The 22,339-nt window shown below is 44.3% G+C and overlaps 1 protein-coding gene across 1 annotated transcript in view; it reads left to right on the top strand.

Annotated features, from left to right (window-relative positions):
* Nucleotides 1-22,339, top strand: part of ALOX5 (arachidonate 5-lipoxygenase) — a 61,041-nt gene that overhangs the window by 28,978 nt on the left and 9,724 nt on the right. The window contains exons 4-10 of the mRNA XM_054036163.1: nucleotides 2,355-2,477; nucleotides 14,918-15,024; nucleotides 17,601-17,773; nucleotides 18,962-19,108; nucleotides 19,192-19,395; nucleotides 19,742-19,828; nucleotides 21,893-22,071. Coding sequence (XP_053892138.1) covers nucleotides 2,355-2,477; nucleotides 14,918-15,024; nucleotides 17,601-17,773; nucleotides 18,962-19,108; nucleotides 19,192-19,395; nucleotides 19,742-19,828; nucleotides 21,893-22,071 — 1,020 coding nt within the window. The remainder of the gene's footprint in view (nucleotides 1-2,354; nucleotides 2,478-14,917; nucleotides 15,025-17,600; nucleotides 17,774-18,961; nucleotides 19,109-19,191; nucleotides 19,396-19,741; nucleotides 19,829-21,892; nucleotides 22,072-22,339) is intronic.

The raw sequence follows: 22,339 nt of genomic DNA, 5'->3' as shown, positions 1-22,339 counted from the left end.
GCATCCTTTAAAATTTGCAACTCAAATCCTAATGGGGAAAATAGGAAGGAGCACAAACTCTGTCAAGTAAAATGTACAAGTATAAAAGGCAGGCCAAGAAAGAATTTGAGAAGCAACTTGCTAAAGATGTATAACCTCAGAGTAAAATTGAAGCCAGAAGCCTCCCAAACAGTCAGCAGGGCCACTAGACAACAAAATGGTTAAAGGAGCTCTCAGGAAGACAAGGCCATTGCAGAGGAGCTAAATGAATTCTTTGCATCGGTCTTCACTGCAGAGGATGTGGGGGAAATAACCACATCAGAGCTATTCTTTTGGAGTGACAGATCTGAGGAACTGTCCCAAATTGATATGTCAATAGAAGAGGTTTTGGAACACATTAATAAACTAAACAGTAATCAGTCACCAGGACCAGATGGTATTCCCCCAAGAGTTCTGAAGGAAATCAAATATGAAATTGCAGAACTACTAACTGGTATGTAACCTATCATTCAAATCAGCTTCTGTACCAGATAACTGGAGGATAGCTAATGTGATGCCAGTTTTTTAAAAAGGCTCCAGAGGTGATCCTGGCAATTACAGGCCAGTAAGCCTGACTTCGGTACCAGGCAAACTGGTTGAAACTATAGTAAAGAATAGAATGATCAGACACATAGATGAACACAATAGGTTGGGGAAGAGTCAACATGCCTTTTGCAAAGGGAAATCATCCCTCACCAATCTATTAGAATTCTTTGAGGTAGTGAACAAGCATGTGGACAAGGGTGATCCAGTGGATATAGTGTACTTAGATTTTCAGAAAGCCTTTGACAAGGTCCCTCACCAAAGACTCTTAAGGAAAGTAAGTAATCATAGGACAAGATGGGAGGTCCTCTCAGGGATTATTAACTGATTAAAAGACAGGAAAGAAATGGTAGGAATAAATGGTCAGTTTTCAGAACGGAGAGAGGTAATTAGCAGGGTCCCCCACAGATCTGTATAAGGACCTGTGCTGTTCAACATATTCATTAAGGGAAAAGGGGATGAGCAATGAAGTGGTAAAGTTGGCAGATGACACAAAATTATTCGAAATAGTTAAGTCCAAAGCAGACTCGGAGGGAATCAGAGGGAATCTCACCAAACTGGGTGACTGGGTAACAAAAGGGCAGATGAAATTCAATGGTGATAAGTGCAAAGTAATGCACAGTGGAAAAAATCATTCCAACTATACATATACAATGATGGGGTATAAATTAGGTCTGACCCTACGTTCCCTCTAAGCTGCGCAGCAGCCTATTAAGTACCGCACAGTTGCTCAGGGCTGCGGCAGGGAGAGATGCCTCTCCCCCAGCCCCGGAACTGCCACAGCAGGGAGAGGTACCTCTTTCCGCCAACCTCAGCCCAGTCCCAGACCTATTGCAGTTGGGGGAGAGGCGCCCCTCCCTCAGCCCCAGCCCAGCCCTGCCGCGGCCTTGGGAAAAGCACCTATCCCACAGATCCAGCCCAGCCCCGGACCTACTGCGGCTGGAGGAGAGGCACCCCGGCCCGGACCTGCCACAGCCAGGGAAGAGGTGCCTATCATGTGGCCCCAACCCCGGAGCTGCCGCATCAGGGAGAGGCAGGGAGAGATGCTCTCCTCCAGCCCTAGACTTGTCACGGCCAGGGCAGAAGCGATTATCCAATGGCCCTAGCCACAGAGCTGCCACAGCAGGGAGAGGCGCTTCCCCTTCCCCCAGCCCCGGTGCTGCTGTGGGGAGAGAGAGATGGGAGAGTCCTCTCTCCCTGCTGTAGCCCCAGGGCAGCCTTCACCCCAAACTCCTCATCTCTGGCCCCACCCCAGAGCCCACACCCCCAGCCGGAGCCCTCACCACCCCCACACACCCCAACCCTCTGCCCCAGCCCTGAGCCCCCCATCGCTGGCCCCACCCTCCCACACTCCAAACCCCTCAGCCTCACCCTCATGAATTTTGTTATGTGCAGCAACATGGAGGTAATATGAAGTTGTGGTGGCCAAAAGTGTAAGTGGGTTCAAAAAAGAACTGGATTAGTTCATGGAGAATAAGTCTATCAATGGCTGTTAGTCAACCCCATGCTCTGGGTGACCATAAACCCCTGAATACCAGAAGCTGGGAGGAGAAGACAGAGATGGATCACTCCATGATTGCCCTGTTCTGTGCAATTCCCCTAAAGTGCTGGTGCTGGCCAGTGTTGAAGACAGGATACTGGGCAAGATGGACCATCATCCGACCTAGCATAGTAGCTCTTTTATCCTTATGGTAATACAAATAATTAATAACAATTACATTAAAGATACTATGCTGTGCTGTTTACATGGTTGACACCACTCCCTTTCCTTTTTTCCCTCTTCCCTTTCTCAGATGGAAGGAATGGCATCCTGGCTTTCCTTTAAGCATCGATGCGAATTGTCACAGTGACTTGCCTCGCGACATCCAGTTTGACAGTGAGAAGGGAGTCGATTTCGTTTTGAACTACTCGAAAGCGTATGTGTTTCTGTAGAATTTCTGATCAGAAAAGCTGGGAGCGGGGGACATGCGTGAAATTGTATTTTGTTCAAGATGTTTCCCTTCTTTTAAATTTAAAAAGTAGACATTTCATTGGGATATTGAAGTTTGAAAATTTGGAAGTGGTTTTATGGTTGGTCAATAAATGGGGAAGATACTGCACACCTTCCCCCCAAATTTGTCTTTTCTTTTTTCATTTCAAAATTTGAAACATTTGGAGCTTTGAGCTGGAAAAGTTTCAGGCATGACACTAAATCGTGCTTTGGGGATCACAGGGGAGCAAAAGAGAGATTGGTGACAAACCAAGGTACAGGGAATGTCTGCTGAGCAAAGACTGGGCATGCAGTGTACAATACCTTTTGATGGGATAACCCACAATTAAACATAACTTGTCTGTGGGTTAGTGAAATCTCCAGCCAACCCACCAACCTCTGCATCTCTCACATCACTCATGAAACATGGTCATGACCATTCATCAGCATTAAAGATCCCATGAAACTCTTAGTACAGGGGGAATGAGACAATCACCAGCTGATGGACAGCCCTAACTGAGAATAAGCCTGTCCTATCCACCAGGGGCTGGACTAGGTATCTTAATGTTTTAAAATGCTGTTTTAAAAGCTGTGTTGTTGCCCATTAGAGGAACCAGACATCATTAATGTCAGCCAACATGACTTGATCCAAACTAAGGACTATTATTTCCCAGAGTCCAGCTGAGCACCTGGATTGTCCCAAGCCATGATCTCATTGGGCCTTCTTTATGATGTCACAGCCATGCCCCAACTCACAGCAATGCGTGTTTGGCATTCACCACCAAAACAAGAGGAAAATGCCTTTGCACATCGCGTTACATAGAATTCTACTATTGTTAAATTGGTGGGTGGGAGCGCGAGAGAACATCCATCCCCCTCAGCCACACCTGGTCCCACAGTGGCATTTCTCTTTTTCTTCTCCCTGCTACTTTTCCTTCTGCTAGGAAGGATTTTTCATAGTGGATGGACACTGAATGTTTTAAAACTTTTTTTTGAAATGCAAATATAGCGCTTGAAGAGAAGGAGCCGGACTCTATATAGCAATGAGCTCCCTATTGGGACCCTTCTCCAGCAGCTGCAGGCACTTAGCCTTCCATCTTATGCTACCCAGTGTACTCAAGGCATGAACGAATAGCTGACTAATGCACCCCCTCTTATGGCTTGGTCATGACAGCAGGAGAGACATCTGGGTGTTACAGCACGTGATTAAGTTGATGTTACAGATCATAGTCCAATGTTTCCCCTTTGACTGATGCGCACAGTTAGTAAATACCTATTCTGCTTAAGGGCCAGATTCTGATACCTCTACTCACTGTGCATAGTACCCTACTAGTCACATAGTCCCATTTGTTTCAGTGAGACTATTTGAGGAATGTCACAACTGGGAAATGGATGGTCAACCTGACTGGATGGAGCAGGAGTCAAACCAAGGGTCAAAGCTAGAGTCGGAGTCAGAGAGTCAAGCCAAGGATTGGAGCCAGAGTTGGAGACCAGGCACAGGGAACAGGAATAAGACAGAAACCAGGAGCAGGTCAGGTCAGGTAGCATAGAATAGCATATGGCAGGTTTGTAGCAGCAGCAAGCTGGGATCCATGCTGTTGTGCAGACAACTCCTTATGTCTCTTCTGGCTTAAACAGTGTATCCGGCCCAATCAGGTCCCTGTGGGTGGTACCTTTAGTGGTGCTTAAGGCCTTAGGTCTACCAGTTCTCCAATTAGTTGAGCCATTGGGGTGCGGGGGAGGGGGGGGTTGTAGATGCAGCAGCGGCCTGCAGGCCTGGGCCCAGACCCTGTGGATCCTTACAAGGAATACGTTAGGGATTTTCAAAGATGCTTAAAGGAATTAGGTGCCCAGATTTGGGTGCCTGACTCCCTTAGTCCGCTTTGAAAATCCCTCAACACGAGAGAGGGGTTTTTTTGAGATAGCATTTCCTTTATTCTTAATCCAGTGCCCCCATATTCTTATTAATGACAAAGGGGGTGGGGGAAGGGGCGCAACTCCTTGGTAAGGGAAAAAGGGAAGGAAAGTTAAGCAAAGGAAGTTTTATGATTTATAGATACCAGGAGCGCTAACTGTTTCATAGATTCCTTGATTGGTAAGGCCAGAAGGGGGACCCTAGAGATCATATTCTGACCTCCTGTATAACACAGGCCAGAGAATTCCTGCTCTTGTCTTGAGCCTGTAACTTCTGGCTATGCCTTTGCCTGCTAGATTAAAGAGTCCTCTTACCGCAAATATTTCCCATGTAGGTACTTAGAGGCTGTGATCAAATCGCCTCTTAACCTTCGCTTTGATAGGCTTTGTCTTCCTAAAAGCAGAAGTGTAACTGAAGTCTGCAGTTGTTGCCAACAGACTGTAAATGCTGAACAGATTATTGAGTTTCATTTCTCCATAAAGGCCAGATTTGTCAATGAATTTGACTTCCAGAGACATGGATCTGTTTGTGTCGAGCATAACTCTGCAAGTAGTTGTCAAGTTGTTAGTTGCATTATTTCTCTCTATATATTTATTGGGTTTCTAAAGAACAATCCTTTAATTTATTGTCAGTGATATAAGGTGTTTAGAGAGACAGGGTGGGTGAGGTAATGTCTGTTAGTGGACCAACTTCTGTTGGGGAGAGCAACAAGCTTTCAAACCCACCCACAGCCCTTATTCAGGTCTTAAGGTGTTGTGCAATGTATCCCTTTCTGAGTTCCTCATTTGGTCCCATAGGCGGGCCTGATGTGGAATCAGTAACTGCTCTATCAAACTTCAAATGCCACTATTTCATCATGCAGGAGGGGAAATGGCCTCTTTACAATATCATCTTACATTTATATAGCACCAACCAGCCTGCAGGATCTCAAAAAGCAGTTTACAAACTAGATACAAGAATCGTTTCACCCACCACTGAAATGCAGCTGCCTCTGGGATAGAATGCAGCAGTAGCTGAGCAGTGCACAACAAAATGGCTCAACTCGTTAGGACAAGAAGGGAAGAGAAATACAATTTGAAACTGCCAGGACGTAGGGGGTAAAGATGTAAAATAAGCAGTGATAGTGTCCAAAATATTCTAAAGTACCGTAGAACAGTACTACTGGAGAATCCTGGAGGTGTTTTTTTAAAGCCTAAGCCTAGTGGGATTTTTAGAAGTGCCTAACTCCCTTTGAATCAATTGGACTTAGGTGCCTAACCCAGTTAGGTGCTTACATAAATCCCACTAGGTGCAAAGCAGCATGTTCAGGCACCTAAATATCCTTGTAAGTGCAGTCCCTAGGAGCCCAAGTTCCAGGGGCTTTCACTTAGTGAAGTCACTTAAGCACTGAATATTTTGCTTAAGAGACACTCTCTGGTAGTTAGAGCAGAGTACTGGGTGTCAGGACTCCTGAATTCTTTTCTTGAGGGGGACTGTGTTCTGTAGTTAGAGGAAAGGGGGTGGGGATCTTCAGTGGTATCAGGAATTCACCCCAGAAACTCTGTGCTCAGATCTGCCACTGGCTTTCTCTGTGTCCTTAGTAACATGAGTAGCAGTATGCAATACTCTGCTCTAGTGCCCGGTCCAAAGTTAGGGGAAGGGACCTGTTACTGCTGACAGCTAGGGGAGTTCTCCTTTAGCTCAGGTGGTAGAGCTTTGGGGACTGTAAAACCAGGGTTCCAAGGCCAGGATTTTATAGGGTGGGGTATGGGATTCATCAGATCATTGGATCTGGTGGCTGAAATGTGCAAATCATTGATGCTTTACCAGACTGTGTGAAAGTTGACTGTTCCAGTCTGTGCAGACTGTTGGTGGTGTAGGATTCATACCGCCTGGGTTTAGCTCATGACGCTTAGTGAAAACAGTTCCCTGCCCCTGGTTTTGCATTGGAGCCAAGGGAAGTGACACATTTTGCAGCCTGAGGCTGGTTCGGAAGCTCTTTGAATGATCTCTAGCAGAGCTACAAGCAAACCAGGGCTGAGTTCAGCGTTTGTGATGAAACCACGCAAGCCTTTTCTGGTTTCAGGGTTACTTGCAAACATTTTGCCCAGGTCAGCTCTGTGGCTCACCTTCCCAGTCCAATGGGAAGCCAAGGAGGAGGCTCCATGCATATTTGTAACTATGGCGCTCCGAGAAGCATGCAGGAAGGATGGTATTGTGACGTTCGCTTGCTCTTCAGGGAGCAGTGCCTGGCATAGAACAGGCAACTCAGTGTTATACAGTCACAACATGGGCTTAGAACAAAGTGGGGGCAACCCCACAGGAAGAGATCCATGCAAGAGAAACTGGTGAAAGCTCCTGAGGCTACTCCCTCAGTCCAGACACTGGCTGTGCATGCTCACGAAGGCATTGAGGAGGATCCCCTAAAGAGGCATTACAGAGCCAGCCCTCATCCAGGAACATGTTCCTTATTCTATTATTAGATCTGTGCCAATTCCCTTAACTGTTGCACAAGTTACACTGGTCTACAATTTTTGAGAAGTCGTCTGCTTCAGAGATAAAATAAAAAATATTTATTATGTATTTTGATGTGCTGAATTCAAATATGACAATTAAAACAACTGATAGGCTACTGTTTCTAAGATATTTAAGTTTTTACATTTTATGTCTATGTATATTGTGTAGATAGTAGAGTTTTAATCATAAATTGTAAACCTAGGTCTTTTCATGTGGTTATGGTTGCTTTACATGATAATATTTCACCTGTCCTGTTTATGTAACACTTTAAAAATCAGCAGAAGGGTTATATAAATAAAATGTATTATGAAACAAAAGGCCAAAAACTATTATGTACATAGTTTAGTCCTATTCAGTGTCTACTCGGCGCTTCTTGGCTTGTCTCTTGTATTCATTAAATGGAGCATCTCTTGTCACTGTCCAGCAATAGTCTGCAAGCATTGATGGGCTCCATTTGCCCTGATAGCGTTTCTCCATTGTTGCAATGTCCTGGTGAAATCGCTCGCCGTGCTCGTCGCTCACTGCTCCGCAGTTCGGTGGACAAAAATCTAGATGAGAGTGCAAAAAATGTATCTTTAGTGACATGTTGCAACCAAGGCTTTTATATGCCTTGAGGACGTTTTCCACCAACAACCTTGTTGTTTCCGAGAAAATTTATTGCCACTAACTGGAAGGCTTTCCATGCTGTCTTTTCCTTGCCACGCAGTGCATGGTCAAATGCATCATCTCGAAGAAGTTCATGAATCTGAGGCTCAACAAAGACACCTTCCTTTATCTTAGCTTCACTTAACTTTGGAAATTTTCCATGGAGGTACTTGAAAGCTGCTTGTGTTTTATCAATGGCCTTGACAAAGTTCTTCATCAGACCCAGCTTGATGTGTAAGGGTGGTAACAAAATCTTCCTTGATTCAACAAGTGGTGGATGCTGAACACTTTTCCTCCCAGGCTCCAATGACTGTCGGAGTGGCCAATCTTTCTTGATGTAGTGGGAATCTCTTGCACGACTATCCCATTCGCAGAGAAAACAGCCGTACTTTGTGTATCCAGTCTGCAGACCAAGCAAGAGAGCAACAACCTTCAAATCGCCACAAAGCTGCCATTGATGTTGGTCATAGTTTATGCACCTCAAAAGTTGTTTCATGTTGTCATAGGTTTCCTTCATATGGACTGCATGACCAACTGGAATGGATGGCAAAACATTACCATTATGCAGTAAAACAGCTTTAAGACTCGTCTTCGATGAATCAATGAACAGTCCCCACTCATCTGGATTGTGAACGATGTTGAGGGCTGCCATCACACCATCGATGTTGTTGCAGGCTACAAGATCACCTTCCATAAAGAAAAATGGGACAAGCTCTGCCTTATTCTTGGGTAGTTCCAAATCCCTGACAAGGTCATTCAGTTCACCTTGTGTTATGAGGTGTGGTTCAGAGGAGGAGGATGGGAGAAAATGTGGGTCCTGTGACATTGATGGTTCAGGACCAGAAGTTTCATCCTCTTCCTCTTCCTCGTCTGACTCAAGTGAGAATGATTCTGGTGCATCAGGAACCGGCAGTCCTTCTCCGTGGGGTACTGGGCGTATAGCTGATGGAATGTTTGGATAATGCACAGTCCACTTTTTCTTCTTTGACACACCTTTCCCAACTGGAGGCACCATGCAGAAGTAACACTTGCTGGTATGATCTGTTGGTTCTCTCCAAATCATTGGCACTGCAAAAGGCATAGATTTCCTTTTCCTGTTCAACCACTGGCGAAGATTTGTTGCACAAGTGTTGCAACATATGTGTGGGGCCCATCTATTGTCCTGATCTCCAATTTTGCAGCCAAAATAAAGGTGATGGGCTTTCTTAACCATAGTGGTTATACTGCGCTTTTGTGATGCAAAAGTCACTTCACCACAAACATAGCAGAAGTTATCTGCACTGTTCACACAAGTACGAGGCATCTCTGCTCACTTTGGCTAAACAGAAATGTGTCCCTTTGCAAAATCAAACACTGACAAATAAGAGAACACGACACTGTATGATTTCTAGAGCTGATATAGGGCAATTTGTTCAGCAGAGTGATGTAAGCTTCATTATGATTGCATCATCCATGACTTCTAGGAATAACATGATGCAATTCATATCATGTATGACGCAATACCAGCTTCAGATTGCATCATTCATTGTTTTGCCTAAAAAGCAAGTACTGTCCAAACCCAGTCATAGATTTATTCATAGATCCAGTCAAAGATGTATTTTAGTCATTTCTGGTTTAAATTGAGATCCCTTCCCTTTATAACTCACTTATCCTCCGCCATCAGGGATCCCAAGTCAAGGGTCGTATCTAGTGACCCAATAGCATATCTTGAAAACTAGAGCCAATCAACAATTTTAAGCATCATTTTCGTTCTCAGTGACCCAGAATTAGTAAAGTTTGACTACATTTATTTCAGAAGCATTTTGGCTGTAGAGCAGTGTTATTTACAAGCTTTTAAAGCACATATTCTCAAGGAGATGCTACCGATATGCTAGTGCAAGATGCCTGCTCCCCAACCTCAAGGGACTACATTGCAGGGCCCTTTGGTGACATAGTAAGAGCAGCCACATGTGAAAGCCAGCTGTGGTATTTGCAGCATGTTACCAGATATCTTGATAATAGTGAAAAGAATTACACAGAGCATTTAGAAGAGTGGGGAAAGTTAGCATCTCCAATGGGTTACCCCCACTTCTTAGGAACCTAAATCTTTAAGGCAGCTGTTCGCCAGAAGCGATGTAATACGTCAGACACATGCAAGGAAAGGAAATTGGGAAGCAGTTTTATTATGGAAGAAATAAAATTAGTGCTGTGGGGCTGGGATGCCTGTCTCTGGAAGTGGCTGGGACCCAGAACTGGAAAACCCATGGCAGGGTTAGCATTCAGGTGAGGGTCTGTATTGTAGAGAAAGGCAGTGAAGGGTGTTTGTAAGCACAGAATATAACTGGGAGGAATGGGGTGAACATGAGCCAAGGGAAAATGTGCTAACTATGGAATAGTCTCCCAGGCGGAATGGTGTATGCGCCATCACGTGGAACATTTAAAACTGAACTCAATCTCAGGAGGTTACTGAGGAAAGTCACGTGTAAGCCGGCATTCGGAGCACAGGGTGACTAATCTAGAAGGTGTGGATGTCCGGCAAATCCCAAAGCTCACCCTGACTCTGTGCCAGAGTCCCAGAGTGTATGGCTGTGCTGGGCCAGCAACCTGCATGTGAAGATACCATATTGCAAACAATTCCCAGCCACATCTACCTCACTCCTATGCAGTGCCCCGATTGCCAATGGAGAGAAGAGTTTTGTTCTGAGTTCCTGGGGGGGAAGTTGTTCAAAAAGAGGAAGCATTGTGGTTTCCTTTCTAGTGAACTGGCTTTTAAACAGCTGGGCATGGTTGCATGCGTGTCTCTCCCTGTAGCAGAGCAAAGGGGCATGTAATCTCATGCTCTAGACTAAAGCCAGGAATTGCAGAGGAGGAGGTTGCCGTCTATTACGCAATGATTGCAAGTTGCATCAGTGTAAGTAGGCAGCTGGAAATAACTGTTTCTGCAGTTGGGATTCTCGTGTTAGTTTTGAATCTGCAGAGACCAATCATTTCCTTTTCAATTCTCTGAATTATATACTCTCCTCCTGCTGCCTCAGGATTCGAGTTTGTTAGTCCCGTTGGCATCATTAGGAGTGACGTGTATAACTTCGTAAGAACCCAGGTGTGAGAAGAAGACTTTACAGTGATGGAGAGAACCCCAGCTTCATTCTTAGATTCCAACGTGGGTTTGTCCAGTCAGTATATTGCGGTCGCATGCAACCAGGGTTCCAAAGTGGCCTTGAATTTTGGGTGCCCCCCTTTGTGAATGTCTAACCTAAGGTGCTTTGGACTTGAGTCTCAGAGGTTTTGAACACTGTAGCTCCCACTGGCTTCAGCTGGAGACATGGGTGCTCAACCCTTCGGAAAAATCCGGCCCAAGGATCTCAAGCTGGGTACCCAAAATCAATGGCCACTTCTGAAAAAAATGTGCTTTAATGTCTCTATGGGGCTGGTTTATTTAGTTCCCCAACAGCTGTGCCACCTCCATGTTGGCCTCTCCCAATCTAAGCAGGATCAAGACAGGTCAGTACCTGGGTGGGAGACCTACAATCCCAGAAAAAAATTATGAAGGGAGGTATTAATTCTGGAGGTGGTACAGTTCCTTCAGCATCTGTACTGGTCTGATGCTCCAGAAGGAGACACTGCTGCTAGAGGTGCTGTCTTTTGCCTTCTATTTTATGTCTCATACAAAAGCATCTATGGAATCTAAAGATCCCACGGCACATCTTGCAAGTATATGGGAGTTAATCCTGGTGTCATGTTTCCATCTGGGGATTTACATTCTCACTCCCTCTTCTCCTTCTACGGTTTCAAGCAGTATGATATTCTGCACTTCCTATCTTAAACTAAACTATTGTGTCATGTGTGGTTGCTGTGCACTGTTAAAAAGCAACAGTGTTCCACCCCAGAGGCAGCTGCAGTTTGGTTAGGGTTGCCAACCCTCTAGGATTGTCCTGGAGTCTCCAGGAATTAAAGATTAATCTTTAATTAAAGATTGTGTCGTGTAATGACACCTCCAGGAATATGTCCAGCCAAAACTGGCAACGCAGGTAGGATTTGAAATGATTTTCTGCATATTTAGCTTTGTAAAGGTAAGTGCTTTGTTAACTTGCTAGTTAGGGCTTTAGAACCTGCTGGGTCTGGCTGGACAGGAAATTTAAACTGGACAAGCAGCTCCCAAGTAGGGTCTGTAAATTCACTTATAATTCTGCTCACTTCTTGCTTCTTCCTGAGACTCATCCAACAACCAATGACCCTCTGGGGGAAGCAGCCCTTCCTGTTATCTCGCCTTAGCCTAAAATCATGTCCATGCTTTAGTCTCCCTTCTTGATGCTCAGAGAAGGGCCTTCTTTTGGTCCTTGTATGATCCTTTCTGATCCCTATAAACTAGGATCAGATGTCCTGTAAATCACCTTCTTTTCCGGCTACACAGATCCACCAGCTTTCGCTCTTAGTGCACCACTCAGGTACCTCTTGTTACTTCTTCTGTTATAATCTTGGTACCCAGAAACAAATGGATGATTTCACACCTGACCCTGTTTAGCATCTTATCTCCCTGGATTCATGGATAAATTCTCCTCTCAGTGCAGCCAAACACCTTTTATTTTTTTCCCTCATTTGCTGCCATCACTTTCTGGGGGCCATTTTGCAAACTATTTCTTCCTGCCACTCCAGCCTTTTGCCCTCCCTGGCTGTGTCTAGTGCTGTCCTAGTCAAGGGGCATAAATCTGCCTTGACTGACAATGAATTCACTCTTCTGGCCACTTTCCCACAAGCTGTTACTTCAGATCCTCAGGTAGTCTCCGCAGACATCCCTTGCTCATTGCCTGGTTCACCTTAGTGGTGCTGGTCAGTTTCTACTCAACAAATTGTCAGTGTCAGCACAAAGCCACTCCTCCAGTCCAGCCCCAGTGTCAGGACAAAGCCCTCCTCCGGTCCAGCCCACTCCTCACCTTTCAGTTGAAAGAAGTGATTTCTTTTTAATAATACTAAAGCTTTGCATGTGCATAGCACTTCACTAACTTTAAGCCCATGGGGTAAATCAATCTGATTATCTCTATTTATAGGTGGGAAAACTGAGGTACCGAGCAGTGAAGTGACTTGACCAAAGCTATAGAGGAAGCCTGTGTCTGAGCTCGGATTAGAACTGGGGAGTGTCTGACTTCCAGGCCAGTGTTCAGACTATTTCTTAAATCAGATTATTTGGTTCTTGAGATTTTCACTTAATTAAATAGAGCATCACATTATCCCACTGACTGAATAACACAGAGAGTTCTCAAAGCATCCCACCCTTACTGTTTTATGAATTCATGTTGCCGTTTATTATAACTTCTTCGGCCTCTCTGTTAGCCAGTTATCAATGTCAGCGCCAGACTGAGAAATGGTATCTACTGGCCTGGCTTCCCACATGATGTATTATCGGCTAGTTCACTAAAACCCTACTAGATTACACCCATTGACATCATTCCCTCTTCTACCACTCCGAGATTAGATTTTCCTGGTGTAGGTTTTGGATGTGGCTCTTGTTTGGACTGTTGGTCCACTGAGTGCAGTATCCTGCCTCTGTCCATGGCACATACCTGTTACAGATGAAGGCAAAACAAATGAACATATTTCTGCTGCAGTAACACCCTTGTAAAGACAAGGGACAGAGACTTGTCTGACTACAAGTAGACTTGACTGTCTACAAGTCAGTCAGAATGCAATGGAAGAGAGGAATGTGGCGGGGGGGTGGGGTGGAGGAAGGTAACAATAAAACAAACACATCCTTGTTTTGCAGTAATAGGCACAAGGGGAAAATCCTCCATAGCTCCTGCAATAATAACCTTGCGTCCAGAAGCATGAGATTCTGATGCTGAGACCTACGTAGAACAAGTAGGATTTTCAAAGGGAGTTAGGTGCCTAAATCACGTAGGCGTGTTTGAAAACTCCACCCTTAGTCCACTCCCCAGAAGACAGCTGGCCACATCATACGCCGCCCCTACAATTAGCACTAATGTCACTTGCTGGGTTTTGTGTGCAGGTGCTGGGTGGTGCTAGCGGCCGGTGGGATACAGTTCAGGCCAGACGATCTGGTGGAGCTTTCTGTCCTTAAACTCACAGGCTGAGAGATTTTCAGGCCAGAAGGGACCATCGTGATCATCTAGTCTGACCTCCTGCACATCGCAGGCCACAGAACCGCACCCATCCACTCCTGCAATACCCCCCTAACGTCTGGCTGGATTACTGAAGTCCATGGTTTAAGATCTTACAGAGACTCCACCATTTACACTAGTTTAAACCTGCAAGTGACCCGTGCCCCATGCTGCAGAGGAAGGCGAAAACACCCCAGGGTGACTCTTGGATTTGCACAGGAGCTGAACTCCCTCCCCTCCTGCTCTAAGGCTGAGGCTTATTGATGGGGCACTGTGAAGAAACTTGCTCTGCGACTGCTGGTGCTGCTTGTATTCTGGAGACCAGGTTGAGTGAAATTCCAGGCAAGGTGGTTGGGGATCACCTAGGACTTGGAAGACCTGGCTTCAAGCGTGTTCTCTGCCACAGGCTTCCTGTGTTGTGACCTTGGGCAAGTCACTTAGGGCCGAATCTTCAAAGATGCTTAGTTGCCTAAGTCCCATTTAAATCAATGTGCATTAGGCACCTAAGTCCCTTTGAGGAGCTATGGCTTAGTCGCTTGGGCCTCACTTCCCCCTGTATTTAATGGGGATGAAGGCACTGCCCTGCCCCAAAGGGGAGTTGTGAGGATAAATCCATTAAGGGTTGTTGGGTGCTAAAATTCCACAGTGATGGGGGACCATAGATGTACTTAGCATAGCTAGATAAATAGTGTCTCATCTACGGGGAATGTTTTTAACAACTCACCCAGTGTTGGTCTAACACCAATGCCTCTCCCCAATGCTACCAGTGGCAAGTGTTTTTAATAATACTTCGCTCCGATAGCATTTTTACTACAAGGCCATCTAGACCTGCTGTTGATCGGGTTAAACAATGTGGCGTGGATTTGAGCTGCCAACGTACCAATGAGGGAATTCCTAAGCACCCCCAGCCCAGTCTGTTCCATTCAGGTTCTCTGAACCCAGCACCCGAGCCCCCTCCCATGCATGAAGTGACATGGCTAGCATCGGTCACGTTTGGTTCTGTCTTTTTCTTTCTCCCACAAGGGAGAGCGGGGGGGGGGGGGGGGGAATTTTGAGCCTAAATATTTGAACGTAGTTCTATAGATGGGTGTAGATGCAGCCCAGAGCCCTTTAGAGAGGATAATGTCACACAGTTCACCACCATGAAATTTACTATGAGTGTGTGGTAAGGGGAGAATTATAAGAAGGGCTGGTGAGGAGGCTGCAAATGGCTTTTTAGTGTTGTCGTCTTTTCCATAGGATGGAGAATCTCTATGTCAACCGCTTCATGCACATGTTCCAGTCCTCCTGGAGTGACTTTGCAGATTTCGAGAAGATCTTTGTCCGAATCAGCAATACAATCTCTGGTGGGTTTGTCTTCACTTGTCAGTATTTGCTTTAGAGAGTGACTAATTGTTCCCCTTTCTTAGTACTAACTGGAACGGAAGTGGCTCACGCCTGAGCGTCTGGTCTGTTCTGATCTGCCTCAGCCACATGCTGTCTGAAAAGCACAGTTTAGATGAGCAGTTAGAACTCTAGTTTATGGGGCCAAAAGGACACCACTCAACTCGAAAACCAAGTGCTACTTCAAACACAAATAGCTGGGCTGGAGGCAGAATTCCCTGGGGGAGGTTTTCTGCTCCGTACTAGGCAGGAGGCCAGACTAGGTGGTCCCTTCTAGCTTTTAGGAAATCTATGAACACTGTCAAAGTCCCCAAGTCACTTAGGGACAGACTTTCAAAGGTATTTAGGCACCTGAAGATGCACATTGGCACCCAGTGGGATTTTTCAAAGCACTTAAGCAGGTCAGGTGCCCAAATCCCATTGATTTCAAGGAGAGTTAGGCACTTAATCTGTTCAAGTGCTTTTGAAAATCCCATCAGGCACCTGTCTGCATCTTTAGATGCCTAGATACCTTTTAAATCTATCCCTTGGGCACTTCTGAAAACTTTACACTTCAAATTCATCGAATTTAAGGCTAGAAGGGACTGTTGTGGAAATCCTGCCTGGCCCAGACCAGAGAACCAAACCCAAAGCCCCATTTTCAAAAGTGATTTAGGCTCCTAATTCTTACTGAAAATTAGTAGGGTATAGAAACCTAAATGCACTTTTGAAAATGCTAATCCAAAAATGAATCAAAAGTAGTTTCATGTGTTGGTCCTGCCTTAGTGTGTGGGAGATGGACTTTAGGACCTCTCAAGGCCTCTCCAAGTCTGACATTTCTATGATTACACCTGCTCCCAAGTTCTCCTGCCAATGTTTGGGGCTTTACAATCAAATTTATTTATGTTTTTCTCTCTGTGTTGCTATGTGAAAGACCCACACAAACAGGAGAAACTGCCCTCCCTGACTATGAAAGGGAAACAGTGAAACTGACTCTATACCAAGTGCTGTCAGGTACCAAAATAAAACACATTTGTCTCTGATCCCTTTCAGTTAATTGTAGTAATCTCCGCTGTTACTTGAAACAATAGTAGGTAAAATATTTTCAGACAGAAGAATGTTTAGGTTTTTTTAAGTTGATGGTGTCCCTTTAAACTTCCTTAGGTGCTGGTTAAGAATTTTATACATAGATTCCCTGAAGCTATTAACTGTTTAGTCAAGCAAAATGGGAATTAACAAAAATATGGGTAATGCTTATGATCTCTTGAATACAAGAAACAATGCCACATAGGGCATGCAGAGCTGTTAAAACCTGATTACAATATTTTGTTATATGTAATAAGATGGTTTCCTAAAGTACTTTATTATAGATGAAAGCCATATAAATTAACTAATAACTTTTCTGTCCTAATAAGGCTCTCCAGTGCCGCAAACATTTGTGTATGTGCTTGACTTTGATTTAATTAGGATTAATGCTTAATATGACCATTCCCCTGCTTAAAGCTAAGCATATGTGTAAGTGTTTGCAGAACCGGGATGAGTATGAGGATGAGTTCAAGTTACTGTTCTTTGCAATCCCATGGTTTCTGTCCCAAACATGAGAAATGTTGCCACCTCATCCCAACTTCCAGTACAGATACAAAATCACTGTGCAATTTGCAAGCATGATGGAAATATAAGCTTGAAGCAATCCACAATATTTTACTTCTGGTAGAAAGCAATTGCTGTCTTCAAATATATTACTTTTCAGATCCATTCATCTTTATATTTCCATATGTCTGTGGTCTTCTTGCTTTAAGCTAGAGTAGACAAGAAGGAGCTTTCATAAAAATGTCTGGTCAGGCAGAAAAGAAGAAATACTGGAAATCTCTCCCTGCCCCCCATGAGGCATCAACTGAACTTTCTTTTGCTGTAACCTGATGTTGAAATGTGAATATTGGGTGTTCCTGTCTCATGTGTCATTGGCTGGAACGGCAGCATGACGTTATGAAATCTACAACACAAGATAATGGTGGAAAACACCCAGTGCAACACAAAAGTAATAGCATGGCAAAAAATAGAACAAAAACAAACAAGCAACAAAAAAAAGGCTGAATGAATTTTGCATTTTGTTAGTGTAATGTTGCCTAATCTAGTACAAGTGGATGCAGAATCTCCCTGTATGATTATAATTCATTCCCATACCTAACGATCTTAGATCTCTACAGGACCAAAAGGTTTCCAAAATGCTTTGCAAACTTTCTGTATTCAAGAATTGCTTCACTCCCTACTGAAATGTAGCCACAAGTGGGTGGGAACAGAGTGGTCGTTTAATGATACAATGTGCAATAGCTTAGAACAGAAAGTGAACAGTGAAGATATTTTATTATCCTTTTGCGACTACAAGGGCAGTTTAATTTGAGTGACTGTTATAAACCCGTATTACATGTAGGACACAAATATATTGAAAAAAAATCCTTTTCTGGATATCTCATTTACTTAGTGAGGTTCTGTGCACAGTAAAATGCAAAAACCATCAGCAGGTAGTGATATGGGTGCTGCATGTTTGTGTCTCCTTCAGAATACGTGATGCAGCACTGGCAGGAAGATTTTATGTTTGGATACCAGTTCCTGAATGGATGCAATCCTGTAATGATCAAAAGATGCAAAGAGCTACCCAAAAAGCTTCCAGTTACCACCGATATGGTAGAATGCAGCCTGGAAAGGAACCTGACTCTGGAAGAGGAAATAAAGGTACAGCATTGAATGAGCATTGACTTGTTCTTTCACCTTGTCTCTCCATATTTATAACAACACTCCAATCACCGTGCTATCCTGGCATGGTTTCAGTTATCTCCTTTCATGTGGTTTGTAATGGCAAAGCCAACTTTTTAGATTAGAGCAATTCTGTTCACTTTTTTCACTTCCGAGGAGAACGCCTGCAGTTTGAGTAGGCAAGTTTTAGTCCAGTTCCCATTAGAGAAATATCCCTATCACAAAAAATAGTGCTGCAGTTGGCACTAACTGTCCCCCTTACACTGTAGTTGTAGCCATGACATTCCCATGATAGCAGAGAGACAAGGTGGGTAAGGTAATATCTTTTATTGGACCAACTTGTGTTGGTGACAGAAACAAGCTTCTGAGTGTGGCTTAAAAGGCTTGTGTCTCTCACCAACAGAAGTTGATCCAATAAAAGATCACCTGATCCATCTTGTTTCCCTTACTGACAGTTTCAGCAAAAGGCTAGGATGGAATGGAATGAATTCCTGGCTCACTCCGAGCGGTGGTTTGCTCTCCTACATTATGCAGAGTGGAGTCGCAATGGCAAAGAAACATGGGGGTGGGGATAAGCCATCGCTCTTGGCATATAGTCTGTCCTGGGCTGGCAGTGTGATGTGATGGCATGTGTCAAGTGACCACAATGCAAACGCCTAAAAAGAGCATAACTCCTTTAGCAAGTTTAGGAAGCTAAAGCAAACTCGGAATGTTGGACTGTGCATACTCAAACCAATTGACCCCAGTGAAGTACCACAGAGATGTGGCTAATGTGTTCTGCAAATGATCATCATATCTCACGCATAAGAAAAGCCAAGCTGGATAAAAAGCTGTTGAGCCCCAGCAAGATGCATGTCACTAAAGCAAACAGCCTCCTAGAAAAAAGTTAGATCTTTAAATGGTAAGTTAAACAAAGCACAGCTTGGGTTAGCCTGGTCCAACTGCCGGAATACAATTACAGGACATAAACCAACCTCTAACTGATGTGGGTTAGAAGAATCTTCCCACATGGGCAAATTATTCTGTAATAGTTCACTATGGGGTATCTTGCACCTTGTCCAAAGCATTTGAGACTATCAGAGGCAGAATGCTCTCGTCTGGTGAGTCGGTTCCTGTGCCCCCTTCCCTCTCTGCTTAAATGTGTTGCCCCCTTTTCTCTTTCTGCAGCAAGGGAACATTTTCCTAGTGGACTATGAACTGCTGGATGGTATTGATGCCAATAAAACAGACCCATGCACATTACAGTACCTGGCTGCACCCATCTGCTTACTGTATAAGAACATGGAGAATAAGATAGTTCCCATTGCTATCCAGGTATGTTTGTTGTCTGAGCCATTAATGGGGCACTGTGCATTGTTATGGGCGGTGTTTTAAAAAATGATTTTTAACCCTTTCAGATCAGTCAAATCCCTGGACCAGACAATCCCATTTTCCTCCCGTCAGATGACAAATACGACTGGTTATTGGCGAAAATTTGGGTTCGCTCTTCGGATTTCCACATGCATCAGACTGTGACCCATCTTCTGCGGACACACTTAATTTCAGAAGTGTTTGGTATAGCCATGTTCCGGCAGCTGCCTGCTGTGCACCCCCTTTTCAAGGTAGGTAATTACTTTCAAGGAAGAATAATAGATTCCAGCAAGAGCGTGTGCCGGAGAGATTATCACTCTGTTTCAACAAGGACTGACTGAGAAGGAGTGGCTCAAAACTTACAAAGGTTTGCAGCTTTCAGGGACTTTTCTCCTTTCTGTGGGCTGAATATTTTGAACCAGGAGAAAACAAACTTGTATTAGTTGTATAGATAGTTTGGTTGGTTGCACTCCAAGGTGACATCACAACAAAGTCTGAAATTTCAGGTCTTTAAACTTGTCAGACATTTGCTATGAGATGAAATCATAAAGGGTGAATCAAACTGTGCTCCTTTCTCATTTCTCTTTTCCTGCACAGCTCCTGGTACCCCATGTGCGCTTCACAATAGCCATCAACACCAAAGCCCGAGAGCAGCTCATCTGTGAATGTGGCCTCTTTGACAAGGTGAGACAATCATGCTTCTGCTTTCCTTCCCCCGTCAACTACCTTGCAACCCTTCCTCTGACTGTAAGGCTTACTCTCTTATCTGTTGCGCTGTGTTTTGTTTCTTGTGCTAGATGTTCAAAAAGTTGCACGAGACAACATGAAGATACTGCCTTTCACCTTTAATTGACCAATTCAAAACTGAATGGGGTCTGTAGTAATCAAGTATCATAGGCACTAATGGCTGTTTGGATTGTGTGAACTGAGCTTATATAATATACAAGTGCATGTGGGCATATACATACAAACACAATTATATGCAGACGTGTATAACTTTATAGATATAGAAGCTAATACATGGTATGTTTGTACATTATAGGGCTGTAGGGTACAATTTTCAAAAGCACCTGAGTGATTTAGGAGGCTATGGCCCATTTTCAGAAGTGAAAATGGGACTTTAGGTGCTTGTGAAGATGTTTACCCATGGTGTTTGTGTGTTGAATACTAGATGTCATTGTTGTGTTGTTTGTGCCCAAAAGTTAACCTTATTTAAGTGTAGTTCTTAGACTTCATTTTTGAAGTGTTTATTTGCATGGGAACTGGGTTGTGTACTAAAAATAGTGTAAGGGTCTGATAAGACAAGGAGATAAACCAGGTCTCACTAAACGCCCTGCTAGAAGATGCTGAAATCAAGATAGGTTTCTATGGACCACCAGTCCCCTGCGTCAATCCTGACCACCATTTCCTTGAATTGCAAAAAACAGCAGAATCATGGCTTTGTGATGATGAATTTTGGAACTGCTGCTGCTATCAACTTGCAGCCATTCCACTTTGGGCTGCAGTTGTCTCAGATTTCACTAGCTAAGCATGACTGGATCATAGGTTCATAGATTCTAGGACTGGAAGGGACCTCGAGAGGTCATCGAATCCAGTCCCCTGCCTGTATGGCAGGACCAAATACTGTCTAGACCATCCCTGATAGACGTTCATCTAACCTACTCTTAAATATCTCCAGAGATGGAGATTCCACAACCTCCCTAGGCAATTTATTCCAGCACCCTGTCTGTGCTACAGCATCATGTATGCATTGCAGACAACTCCATGCAGAAGTTCACAGGTAACTGCTCACTGAAGGAAAAACCCTGCCATATATTGGCAGAGAATCAGTCAGGCAGGAGGCCAGCTGGTAACTAATGAAAATGAGATAAGTGTCTTGGGAAGAATTGCAGCTTGGGATGCTCGCAGATAATGATTTTGCTGTCTTTCAGTAAATGAGCCTCCACTGAGAGCAGTTTCCATTTGGGGTCAGATGCAGATGATTAGGTTAAGAAGCAACTAGAATTCAATAAATATTAGATGAGTGATAGGAAGGTGGTGGGGCCATATATTAGAAAGAGAGAAACTTAGAGGGAAGAACATTTTTTAAAATATTTAATCTGATGCTGTTATGATGCAGTTTGTTACAGGCATGCCATACTTCCGCATGAGATGTAAACTGAAGCCTTGGCCACTTCTGATTTGGTCCCATTGCACATTTCATAAGATGCGATCCAGTTGTTTTGGCCAAATTCCAGTTTGATTAATTACATACTGCCACCCTTACTACCCCTCGAATTGGATGCTGTATCCGTCTTTGCCTCCTGTCATAAACTGTCGTGTAAAATTATGGTGCACAGTTAAGCTGCTGGCATGTTCCACCCCAGATGTGACTGCATTCTAGTGACAGTGATTCTGGGGTGCGTGTGTGCATGTATGTGTGGTAAAGTGTTTTGGGATCCTTTGGCAATAAATGGAAGGTATTATTAGGAGATGCTATAAGTGGGAGAAAACCAGTCTGGAAAAACCCTGGATGTGAATGATGATCTGCTAAATGAGTGTGAAAGATTCAAACCCAAATGTGCAGTCTCACTCTGTTTGGCTAAGCCAATAGTAATTCACATGGAGGTTTGAGTTTCTCCTGCAGAAACATGTGCATGGGCCTGCTCCCATACTAGCTGCTGGGAGGTGGACAGGACAGCGTGTGAGACCTCAACAAGGGCAACCACGTTCTCCTAATGCTCTTGAGTCTCATTTTTTACACTGAAGGCGAATGCCACTGGCGGAGGTGGACATGTGCAAATGGTCCAGCGAGCAACAAAAGAACTTACCTACAGTTCCCTCTGCTTCCCAGAGGAAATCAAAGCCAAAGGGATGGACAGCAAGGAAGATATCCCATATTACTACTATCGGGATGATGGCATCAAAGTCTGGGAGGCAATAAAGAGGTAGGAGACACTGTGTCTCTGTCACTTTGGATCAAACCTGCCTGCCTGTTCTTGCAAGTAAAAATGTCGGGGGGGGGGGGGGGGTTGCCAGCCCTGCAAATTGAACCTGGGCTCTGGGAGCCATGCTGGGTACTTTTCTTTTTGTGTGTCTTGACCAGCAACAGAGATTCTGCTGGCCAAATTCTGCCCCCAGAGACACTTGTGCAGCCCATGCTTTTCAGTAGGAGTGCATGGGGTTAAACAAGGGTTGAATTTGGCCACAAGATGG

Source organism: Malaclemys terrapin, chromosome 7 (assembly GCF_027887155.1).
Source record: "Malaclemys terrapin pileata isolate rMalTer1 chromosome 7, rMalTer1.hap1, whole genome shotgun sequence".
NCBI classification, from domain to species: Eukaryota; Metazoa; Chordata; order Testudines; family Emydidae; genus Malaclemys; species Malaclemys terrapin.
Note: the sequence above shows the minus strand (reverse complement) of the source record. Positions and strands in the feature narration are given on the sequence as shown.